General features: G+C 42.9%; 1 protein-coding gene across 5 annotated transcripts in view; it reads right to left on the reverse strand.

Annotated features, from left to right (window-relative positions):
• BTRC (beta-transducin repeat containing E3 ubiquitin protein ligase) overlaps positions 1 to 12,032 on the reverse strand; it is a 100,299-nt gene extending 88,267 nt beyond the window's left edge. For 4 of the 5 annotated variants that reach the window (XM_031554481.1, XM_031554480.1, XM_031554478.1 and 1 more), the window contains exon 1: positions 8,841 to 8,909. In XM_031554481.1, the coding sequence (XP_031410341.1) occupies positions 8,841 to 8,897 (57 nt within the window). In that variant the 5' untranslated portion in view covers positions 8,898 to 8,909. Of the gene's footprint in view, positions 1 to 8,840; positions 8,910 to 11,950 lie in introns of those variants that run through there. The other variant, XM_031554482.1, reaches the window with a different exon arrangement.
• Between the last annotated feature and the right edge of the window lie 357 nt (positions 12,033 to 12,389).

The raw sequence follows: 12,389 nt of genomic DNA on the forward strand, positions 1-12,389 counted from the left end.
GACTAAAGTGAGATGGAGTCACTGCGAGCAGCAGATTGGGCACTTAGGAGGTAATGCCTTCCTCTCCAATTGCCATGCTAACAAAGGAAAATACTGAGGGCCCATTGTCCCTGCACCTGCAGAGGGTATTGTTGCTCACCCATGCACTCCCACTGCTCAGCATTATTGCAGAGCTGGGAAATACGCAGTAAATAATTACCAACACCTCAGATGACTTCTCAATCTGCTCCAGTCTATAACAAAGTCTGTATGAGCGATACAACTCTGTTACCCAGGTTAAAAAGAAGAGTGAAGTTGCACACGCAGTGGGGGAAAATGTCACCGCTGTACTTGCTGTTACCTATTGAAGGAAGCAGAGACTCTAAATTACTGCTGGTGACTGAAAGAGGCTTATTCACAAGCATGAACAAAAGGCCCCAGGTGCTTCAGGAGAAACAGCTTGCGTGTAAATCAGATGAGTGACCCAACAGAACAACTTCATTTACAGCCTGATCTCAGGAAATCTCAGCAGCCTGTCCCCATCCGCCCAGCACGCCACACGTCCGAGCTCACCACTGTGCCGTCAGCTCCACAAACGAGGGACCGGCCCTGCCTGAAAGCTGCCTGACAAAATCCTCTTCTGAACTCGACTGTGTGCCCATCGAGTCTTCAAAATAAAGACTCGGAGCACAGAGGCCGGCCCACAGCAAGGCACTGGGATGCTGATGCTGCTCACCCAACGCTGGGCAGGGTGCCTCATCCCAGCCCAGAGGTGCAAAGCTGATTCTTGATAAAAGCTAAGCATCTTTAAAAGGCATTAAGTGGCATTAGGTGGGGAACTAATTGACAAAAATCTACGCTTCCTTTTTCTCACTGGTTTTTTTTTTTTAAGTCCTGTTCTTTGACCTCTGAAATGTTTTCCCACTATAGAAATGCAGAGAGCAGAGTTTCAGGCTTGTTCAGCATCCGGCTGCTGGTGGAGGTTGGAGCAGCTGCTCTGCTTGTGATTAACACAGGCTTGCTGCACTTTGAATTAAAATAGGCTGAGCTGAGTGGGCAGCAACCCTGCACTGAAGGGAAGCCGTATTTTAACCTATTCAACTACTCTTGTAACTATACCGCGACAACATTTTTTACTACATCAGATGGTTTGCCACTAATAGTCTACTTTCTATTCCAATTATTTCACGTCCTAAGGACAAATCTCAATGCACATTCAATGGTGAAATTTTTACCAGCACCAAGAATTGGTTACTTTGTTTATTCCCTATTGTGTTACAAGATTACCCACTACAATTTCAGACTGTTCTTTATCAAATTTGCTCTCTTCTGGTCTTTCGGCAAATACAATATACTGCAGGTAACTAACAGAGTTTTAGTAAATTATGTTACAGGTCAGAAATGCATCACCTTCGCCTGTACAACAAAGTGCTTCTGCACGGGGAAAAACCAAAACCCTTGGACCACTGCAATTAACCACCACAGCGCACAGGAGGTGTGAAAACACAAACGCGCTGTACTAAACTCAGCGTAAACAGCAACAAAAATTGAACGCTAGTTTAAGGATATTTGCTTTATAAACACTTCAGAGATCTTAATTAGAGAGTAGCACAGCATGAATGTCTTTTAAGCACGTACCTTTTCCACACGCCGAAGGGCAACAACCTATTATGCACTGCTGAACTCTGCACTCACAATAGATTTCGATACCCAGAATGCCTTTGCTTTGCAGCCAACATAACAAGTATTTGTGCACTTCTTCACTAATCAGTGGCAAAGCCAAAATGGAAATAATTTTTTCCCTAATTGCTGATTTTTAGGCATCTGTACTCTATACTCACTTTAGCTGCTAGCCACATCTATCTCAGTCCTTTCCTAGCTCAGAATTACTCCTCTTCTAGCACAGCATCCAGTGCTCAACTCTGAAGAAAAACCAATACTATTTCTGCTTCTCCTGGGAGATGGTAATTGAGATCCTGTTCACACAACATTTCCATTAAGGAACACAAGTAGAATATGACATGCTGACAAGATGAATGATTTAAAAACTGAGAGAAATGGGGCTTTTGCAGGTTGGCCCCACTGGTCACAATGAGGGAACTGGATAACATGGTACAGAGAGAAACAAGTACTTACTACTAAAACTGGGACAAAAGGCAAAGAAGTAGAAATTCTACTGGTCCACAGCAATAAAGGAACACTCCATACTAATCCAGCCCTGGGCTTGATATGAGGAGACAGGTCTTTCCCCGTTTCTTATTCTCATCACTGGAGAAGTGCAATATGGGATGGCAGCGAGGTACAGCTCTCCTCGAAAAGGTCTCAGAACATCGTTCCCTCATGCTCTCCGAGATCCAAACGCAGGAAGTACTCCTTAGGAATGCTGATCCTATACCATGCTTCATCACATCAACGCTCAGATGTTAGGAGGATTTTTAACAGCTACAATTATTTAAAAGGCCCTGCAAAAAGCAGAAGAAAGCCCCAAACTCTTCACTCCCACTCAGCTCCTCTTAGTACTTTTTTTGGCCACGTATTTAACTAAGCCGATGCCAAAAATACAATACATCACTTTCACGTTGTGTCAGTGTGCACTATTCCTGTCACCACAGAATGCAAATACATTGTATGAAACGTATCAGAGAAGGCAGCTGCTATTTACATTACAAATGCTGGTGTCATGAAATCTAACCCCAGGAACGTGCTTCTTGCTAAAGTCATTTTGGCTCATTTCTTTGCTGGGCTTTTCAACCTCCCACAGATACTTATGGGATCTTGTATGTTTCCCCTCTGCCGTTCAGATAGGTATTAGTTCAATTAAACACATGATATAGATAGAAAAAAGGAAGAAAAAAAAAAGCACCTCCTATTTGCAATTTTAAAAGCCTGCCAAACACATTCTATTTTTTAGCTTGATTAGCACTTGATCCTATGGGCTAAGTTCTATGATATAACTTCAAAAAACAAACCTTTTATTTTATTTTAGTAGATTTTTGTGGGTCTTCACTTTTTTCCTTTCTTCCCCCTATCCAAACAGTGGATACAAGGCACAGTAACTACGTAATTACACGAGAGAGCCACCCGGCTTCCAGAGGAGCCATTTCAGTGAATTGTGTAAATAATATGCCTTTAAACCCCCTCAACAGATGAATACAGATTCACCAGTTGTGGAGCAGTTATATACCTGAGAGACAAAAATACCCATTTAAAAAAAAAAAATTCCTGCCTAACTCTGTGATTCTGTGATTCTAATTATGAACTTACCAAAGAGACCAGCATGGCTCAGAGCAAATTAATACTTTTATAACTTTTGGAGAAAGTTCTTTTTGTATTTTTTTTTCCAGTTGAAAATAAGAAAAAGACATGAAAAGCTGTGAGCCTTGATTAAGCCAAAAACAGCTGCCAAAAACAAAGTTCACACACCTCACACCCCAGGTCCCCGTTCCCTGCACATGAGATAGTTCTGACTGCCTTTGTCACTGCCTTCATGGTGGTTTTTCCACAGTAAGAAGATGAAGTTATAAACCAAAAGGAACTGCAGAACCCCTTTAGCACGGCCCATGCCTCCATGAGCCCCCCAGCACTTCCAGCTGGAAGATGCTGCACCACACCTGTGCTGGGCAATGCGTGTTTGCTGTCACAACCAGTGCTTCCAACAATTTCTCAGCTTCTGCCGCACGCAAATATTTTGGTCACGTTTCCACAAATACGTACAGGGACTGTCCGAAGTGGGCTGCGTTCCTGTATTGTTGTAATAAGCCACTGAGCCATTTACGGGACCTTGAAGCATTTCACTAACTGCAAGCAACCCAATTCCTCACTTTCAGAAGACTGAAGATGTGCTCCTGGAACACTGCAGGATCGCTCCTTAGAACAAGGAGATCTCACAAACCAGATGGTGAAACACATTGGCACGGCTCAAGCATAGCATTCTTGCCATGCCCCAAACACCTCAAGTATCAGACTCACACCTGCACACACCACTGAATTCAGTGTGGAGGTTTCCCCACTCACGCTGTGGCTCTGGGCTCAGTGCATTCTGCAAGCTCTGCAGAGCACGAGCAGCTCACAGCACTGGGAAGGATCCCTTTGCCTTTAGCCTCCCACTTCTCATATAATTGTGCAGTAAATTTCCCTGAATATACATATTATGCAAACTCTTCTCTAATTTTCTGCTAACTCCCTCGCTTACAGTAACTTTTTACAAGAAACTCCAGCTCACTAACTACTCTTAAATATCAAATATATGGGATGTAGAAAAGAGTTTACATATTCAGATTATCCAAATATTTTCTTACCTGAACAGGATCTGGGAGGATCAAATCATGGTTTTTAGGAAAATGTTTGTGAAGAAATGTTTTCCCCAAGGAGCGGTTACTGGTTTTGTTGAGGCTCTGGGATTCAAGAGCAACAGAACTTACTTGCCCCAGAGAGGAGCTTGCTTCCCAGCTAGGAGGTGTGCGAGATCCTCAGCTGCCAAGTGCTAGAGGGAATTCACGTAGATCATATCTGAACCAGACAATACTGATGTTTTCATAATTACAGCTCTTTAATCCGTGAAGCTGATATATATATATAAACTAGTGCACCTGCAAAGCTTTGAATCAGATGCCATACCCTTCTTGGAGGAGTGGAACAGGCACAGACTTGCGTGTGCTTCTTTGAGCAACAAGCGCGTTCTTAAAAGTGAGACCTACCCAAATGCACTGAAACCAATCCCAGCAAGGTCTAAAGTTTAACAGCTATACAAAAGCTGACAGTGGAGATGCTCTTGGTCCAATTAGAGTAGAAAAAGTTGCTGTTAGGCAACATCACGTCCGAAACCTGATTTTGTCACCACTTCGAACAATTTAAAATCACACTATGCCACAAGACACGGGAGAGGATGAGACAGCCTGAGGTTCAGCAAACTCAAAAACCCAATTCTTGGACCGTGTTCTCTGCATGAGCTTGGGTAACAAGGAGCAGGGCACCTCAGCTCCACGCCTGCCCATTTGAGAGGTGTCACAGACCTGGGCTCGTTCTGGCTCTGAAACACAAGCACCACAAACTCATACAGCAGGGAGTTGAGCGGAAGGCAGTGACAGCAAATCACTGCCTTTGTGACAAAAAGCTGAAAGAGCCACAACACCAACTGCTTAACCAGCACTGAACCTGGACACCTACGAGGTTAAAAAGAAAAAAAAAAATCCCCCAAACCAACTCTAAGATTGAATGGAAGCCTCCCCATCTTGGGACACTTCCATCAGCCAGGTCTGTAGTTCCCCCTCAAAACACGCAGAGAAGAATCCTATGCTGGTGGAGAGATGGAAAAAATGGGAGTTTGATAGATTTTTTTCCTCCACCCATGGTTTCGCATAATTCTTTAGAATCTCTGACAATTACTGCTATGTTATGCACACATCACATTCCCCTTCTCAAAACGCTCCCGTCTACGCGGCGCTTGGCACTCTCCAAGTACTATCAGAATGCCAAGCATTAATTAGGAAATGCAGAAAGCAAATGTGCTCCTACTTCCCACCCAAGGGATTATTATCTGAATCATAAACAGCACACGGAACCATCAGAACCAGAATACACACCTTTGAAGTTACAGAGGAGACAAATGACAGAACTACCGAAAGAAAATATTTCCAGCCATTGCATGTTTTTAAACTGCAATAATCCTGTTTTCACCCCGGTCCTGGTTTTACACTGTTTTCTGGCTGACGTGACTGAAACACAGCCTGTTAATATCTTAGGTGCCCTGTTTGATTATAGCGGCCTTTGCAGGTCCCAATCCAGCAAAGGTAGCACCAAGAATTTCCAGCATAAAACACATTTATAAGTTTATAACTTGGCTCTAAAAATTCTACTCCAAAAGACAGCGGGAGGCAGAAGGTCTCAGATGAATGCATTATATTATGTATCTTAGGTGATGCGTACTTGCTCACAACAATATGTGAGGGAAGGCATTCTCTTTCACAAGTCACTTAAAATGATGCTTTAAAATTCCTCATTTATGTAATCAAAATAATGTTTTGTAAGTGTTTCAGCTAATTAAGAGCCTAATTTGCCCAATTTCATACTTCAGCTTAAACCACAGAAGGCATCAATATAATATAGAATTGGATTGTCATGTCTTATTGATCGAGTCCCAGACAAAAATCCCCCCTCCCCTCAGAAGTCAATTGCAGCTTGTCTTCACAGGGTCAGCATCTCAGTGATGGGATGTTACGGGCTGCCAGCAGCACAACGCTGCCGTTTGAAGACAGGATTAAATGAAGCTCAAGGCTGAAAAAATAACTGTAGGTTCACCTTTTTGTAAGGGATAAACTCGCAGCAAGCTGCTGGAGTAAAAGGAGCTCTCCAGGTTCCTTAAAACCCCTTTCTTAAAGCAACACACGTTGCTGGCCGTCAGTACTGTGCTTCCTCTAGCCCACGTATGAGCACAACGCAGCTCTGCACTGCAGCACAGCAACATTAAATATAAAAAGCTGCCATTAAAGGGCAGAGGGTAACGACATCAGTGTGGGCGACCCATGCTCAGGTACTGTTCAACTATTATCTCCTATTTAAGCAGGCTGAGAATACGCAAATCCAGCCAGAACTGTTTTTAGATAAAATTGTCAGTTTTATGGATATTTATAGTACACGTCCAGTCTTGCAGAACTCCATCTTCCTCCACCTCGTCTGTAATACAAGCTGCTTTTAGCCCACATTAATACATTGTGTTACTGGGATACTTCTCATATTCTGTACAAGCCAGGCAGCAGATCGATACTCAGCTATGCAGAGGAAAAAAAAAATCATTACATTAGAATCCTGTTAAAAACACAAACAGACACCAGAGGAGATAAGCCTGATGCATAGACACCATTCCACCTGCATGCATATGTAGATTACTGCTTTTAAATAAACCAAAGTGGTTTTCTTTCCAATACATGCTTTTAGGACTCTTATAGGTAGGGCCTTTGCATGCATCTCCTAAACCAAATCATTCTGACCTCAAAAATTCTAAGCTTATCAGAGCTCCTCCTTTTGATCAAAAATTGCCACGCTTTGTACCAACTCCCTTACCCATATACTTCCTGCAGTGAAATCACAGCACTGAAATTAGAATAGTAGAGCTATTTCCAAGACAGCATCTGCTCGTGACACAAGCTCAGGTTTATAACTTTTGCTGGATCAAGGAGGAGTAAGGATATTTAAGTTAAAGGCTTTAGAACCAATAACAGTAAACAAAATCAAAAGGAAAGCAGCTACACAGAAAAGTATAAGGAATGTGTAAGTTCTTTTATTATTTCAGACTGTCTAATGTGAAGATTTGAGTATTTTGTTTTGTTAGTTTTTTTTTCCCTGAGCATTTTTCAGAGGCAAAAATGCATATTTCCCACCTGCATCAGAGCACTGGTAACATAACATAGTAAGAACAGATGCAGGTCTGTTTGTCTTTGAATTAAAAGCCAGAAGAGCACACAACCCTCTCTCTATTGTTCTCCCAGCCTACCACATAAGAACTGACGCCATGCCCCACAGGTCAACAAACTTGAGTTCTGAGAGACATTAATTGCAGAACTGGGATCCCTCCGAGACGCCGCGCCTCCAACTCAGCAAAGCTGAAATCAGGAAGGCATTGGCTGCAGTGTCCCAGCCGACCTTCAGCAACGTGGGACTTCCAGGCAGAGGGAAGCTCCAAACCACTTCACCTCTGGGGTACATCTCTCAGCCAAAGCAATGGTTTGCAAACATAGCATGGGATTCAACGCCCAACCTTCTGTAAGCGTCCCAGCTCTTCTCAGCTTCCGAGAAGTCAACATAAGCTGACGGCAGCAAGCAACTTGCACAAACAAGTTACCATTGGTACTTGGAGGAGAGAAGGCTGGAGAGAGCCGGAGCCGTCCTGTTAGCACCTGCAATGAAACTCTTGTGCTTTAAGGCTTAATGCTGCTGTTGTTCCTAATCCTCTCCCACCCCACACAGGTGACTTGTCTCTTTGTTTCTGCCGGGCTCACAGCACCACAGATCCTTTCACTGCCACTTTTCATCATTTCCACAACTCCAGTTGCCACGACAACAGGATGCAGCTTCTCTGTGCTGTTTTCATATTTCCCGTTGTTGTTGCCATAACAACACAACCGTTCTGGCTTTCTACAACACCAGCAACTTTAAGCTGTGTGTTCCAAAGGACGCCAGCTTCTCTTGTGAAGATCCACATATGATGGAGAGATTGATACGAGCAATTTGTAAATTAAGCTCTTTTTTTTTCTGAAGGGGGATTTTTCACTCACAGAAGTGAAAAAGCTGACAGCAATCGCTCGCGGCAGACTGCTGAGACATCTAAAGGCTGGCCTTTAATAACAGCAGAGCAATATAGAGCTGGGCCGCTCCTGAGCAGGGAGTCCCCGCAGTGTCAGACTGTGTCAAACAGCACAATTGGTATGTGATGTGAGCCAGTGTCCGTGCTTGTTCCAGCCAGGCAGATCTGAATGGTGCTAGATGCAATCCTCTCGTGTTTTAACCCATTGGCCTCCCCATTATTACCAGCACCACCGCCGTGCAGCTTTGTGTTTGAAGGCCTGTTTTAATTCTGTAATTTGAGCTGTTGCTGCAGATTTCTTTTCCAACTCTGACCCTTTTTGCTTTCAGGTGACTGCTTTTTGAACTCTTATTTACAGGAGGTGCACATTCATGAGACCGGTGAGGAAATGTTATACAAACACAGCATGCACAAACACAAAACAGTGATGGCTATGAAGGGTATCAGCTAACATGGCACCATAACTTCATTATACCCTCATTTATGTACTTCACTAATGAGACAAGCACAGGTGTCCAACACAGTCCCTCACATGAGATGAATAACAATAATACGGTCCAACCTGCTTTAGCCATGCTTGGTATCCAGAAGATATAAGTTGGAATCCATCTTTTGGCATGTGTATTCGGGGCTAGGAGAGAATAGACATAAAGAGAGACCTCCTTTTACACCGGGACCTAGCTAACCTACATCTAAATTCTGGAGCATTTTAAACAACGCAGATTTTTTAAAGCCACATATGACAGTTTGGTTCCCATGTTACCTCTTGTTTGCTGCCTCAAGTAACAGCTGCTTTAGCAACACTTTCCTAACAAATTCACCACTATTTCATTTATCTATTTACTTATTTTTAAACCATTTCCACCGTTTTACATTTCAGCTCAGTGTATATAGGTATTTCTTTTAATTCCCCCAGAAATGCACCTGGATAAGCACAACCTATTGTGGATGTAGTATTAGCACCTGATAGACATCATTAATGCTTTGGCCACTTCGTAACACTACATGGTATGGAAACAGCAGTCAGGCTGTGAGAGTGTCCTTAGTGCCACTACCTTCAACATGGTCAGACAACACTGGACAACGTGCAGATTATGGAACAGCTCTGAAAGGTGCAGCCTCAGCATGGACTATCAAAACTACACTCACGTGCTGTCAGAAATTATGATTCAAACTGATGGACAAATGTAACCTCTTCCCCCATTTATTGATTCTACACCTTAGCAGGTTGAGGGCAAAGCAAGACACCCAATTGCCCTGGAAGTACAAAACAAAAAGCATAATTTACAACTTAAAAAAACAACAACAACAACAAATTAAGCTTTCCCTAACATAATATTCCCTGACATAATGTTCAAACCCCCTCCCCAACCAAAAAAAGGGGGATGCTTAGGAATTAAAAGCACCAGGACCAGGCAGGACATGCTCAGACACCAAATCCCCCACCTTTCTTACTCTTGGCAATTATTTCACAATCCCTTTTCTTAATTCATGGTAGTTCCCCTCCAAACAAACAGATCCATGTCCCCACCGCTCCTTCTGGAAGGCTGCAAAAATCTCTCATTTTCAGAACAGATCTATTCAAGATGAGTTTAACTCCACCTGCCCTTGCGTCTGTACAATGTATTTAGTTTGTACAAACTGTGCCCACAAACACTGAAAATAAGAATTGTTAGAGAGGAAAAACGTGTGACCACTGAATGCTGAACATTCACAGCTATGGGCGGGCAGCTGATCAGCCTGGGAATTTGAAATAAAAACATGAACTGGAACATACGAAAGTCTTGCCTCCCAAGAAAAGTACAGATATAGATCTCAAAACACACTTTGATTTGCTTCTCCCCAGTTCAAATTTAAATTCTCATAAATCTTTCAAAACAGTAGGAAGATTATGCCCTGGTGTCCTAGCCAGGAACCTGAGTTAAAGCTGAATTTCAATAACCACCACTGAGCTGATAAATTAGAGTCAAGTACATCCTGGTTATGGCACCCACCCGCTGAGTGGACTTGCAGTGCCTAACGCATCAACAAAGTTGTTTTAGGGGACCGCTAGCACAGCTAGAAGCATCCTAATCCTTAGTTCAGCACTGACTTCATGGGTGGTTAGTCTCTCTACTGCTGTAAAATGAGGACAACACTTACTTAACCCACCTCACAGGTTTGCTGGGAGGAGCTGCTGACATTTCTACGTGCCTTGAAAATGGAAGAAACTATAGTGAGTGTGACATATCTAGCAAGACCCCCACAGAAAGCCATGCTTTACATCTGGCTCAAGTGCTCCAGTTGCTCTGTAGAAGTTGCACAGCATGGTACCCCCTATCTAGAAAGAATTCAAGGGAAAAAAAAAAGCCTTCATAAACAAGCAGAAATAAAAAGCTTTTGGTTAAATCCCAGTGTCAGGAGTAAAGAGACCTGAACACCAGTCTGGGACCTGCCCAGGTTCACCCCACATATTTGGGGAAAACTGCCTTTCTTCTTCCCCCACTTCAGCCACCTAGCCTGGAAATTAGAGGATAACAGCAAAGCTTTCTCTTAGGACCGGCAGGCTGCTTAACGTCTGTAAAGCCCATCAGCCTGGAGTAGTTTGAGTAATTGATTTAAGAATGATTTAAACCATTTAATTTGAAGATCCCAGCCCTGTAAACATGCAAGTAAATTAACAAATCTTTTGCCATTAACAGGATTACTCGCATGCAGAAGTGCCTGCAACAACAAAGATAACATCGCACTTACACAACTCCTACTAACACCAGTTCCTTCCAATGTCAGCGCCTGAGCATTAGCCATAAGAGCAATCAGGACTTTCAGCAGATCAGCACTTATTGTAAACTCTGTTTTTCAACACTGGCCAGTTAAATACACTAACAGGAGAAACTAAGGCCCATTGCCATGCCTGCAAAACCCCCTCCCCGCAGCATGTCTCCTCTACATTTGATAAGCTTATCCTCATCCAGAGAAGGAATTGTGCAGAAGAGTAGCAATTAGTAGTGCAAGGTGTGTCACTGCCTGTATGCTGCTGCCTGGAATGGGACACGTGCCCAAGTGAGCCTCCATTCACATCAAATGCAATTACTGATGGAAAAGTGTAACTTTATTAAAAGATCTGGAGTTGATTTATCAGCACATAATTCAAACACCCTCCTCATTGGCTAAACTTCATTTTACAACCAGCCTCCCAAATTCTGAACTTCTGCAGCCTTTCTACAGGCACACTGTAAACGACCCCAGGAATGCCTTCTTTGGCACAAACAAATAAGTGCACCTGGTTAAAGCTTTCCAAATTTCTGTATCCCAGTGACAGCAGATACACAACTGTGAATGACAACAGAAACCCACGTTATCAGTCAATACAAAAAAAACAAAACCTGCCCCTCCTCCCTTCCAAGCCTCTACAAGATCCAGAATGCTGGCAACTATCTTGCTGGAAAGTTGTGCTATTTTATCAATCAACTGTACAATCCTCCATGGTTACAATCCATTCAAGGCAGTTCTATCAACAACACAATTGCCCAGCAAGATCTACTCATTTTTGGATTTTCATGAGCACACACTGTTTATGCTCATGATTACAGTACCATAAGAAATTTTTTTTTTTTCTTAGCATCTGCTCCAGCATTTTCCACAACGAGATGCCGGGTTGCTGGGGTCAGTTTGCTCTTTTTCAGTACTCACTTCCAGAGGAAGGCGATCACAGGGTAACTTGCAAAGCACTCTAACTGCTACTGCTCTGATCTTTTTTTCTTCAACACTTAACTGGCATTATTCCTTTAGCCATCTCCTCTTCCATTTTTAATCCATTTGATTTCTGCAGTCCCCAGCAAGGCCTAGAACAATAGAATGATTTCTGAGAACAAGTCAGTGAGAAAAATTCAGTGGTACCTCTTTCCTTCCCGACAAAGGCTGATTTCTAGAGGACATTTAATTACAGGCCTGAGTTCCTATTTTCTAGACCTAAACACAACCCCTGAAGGCTTACAATATTTGAGTCACAGCTGGAGCTTTGGTTACTATACAGTTTAAATATCAGCCTCTTTACTGTGCAATTTGTTTTGAAAATCAAATCAGATGCCGTGTCATAAACAAGTGCTAATTAAGTGCTGAGCGGAAATTG

Source organism: Meleagris gallopavo, chromosome 8 (assembly GCF_000146605.3).
Source record: "Meleagris gallopavo isolate NT-WF06-2002-E0010 breed Aviagen turkey brand Nicholas breeding stock chromosome 8, Turkey_5.1, whole genome shotgun sequence".
NCBI classification, from domain to species: Eukaryota; Metazoa; Chordata; class Aves; order Galliformes; family Phasianidae; genus Meleagris; species Meleagris gallopavo.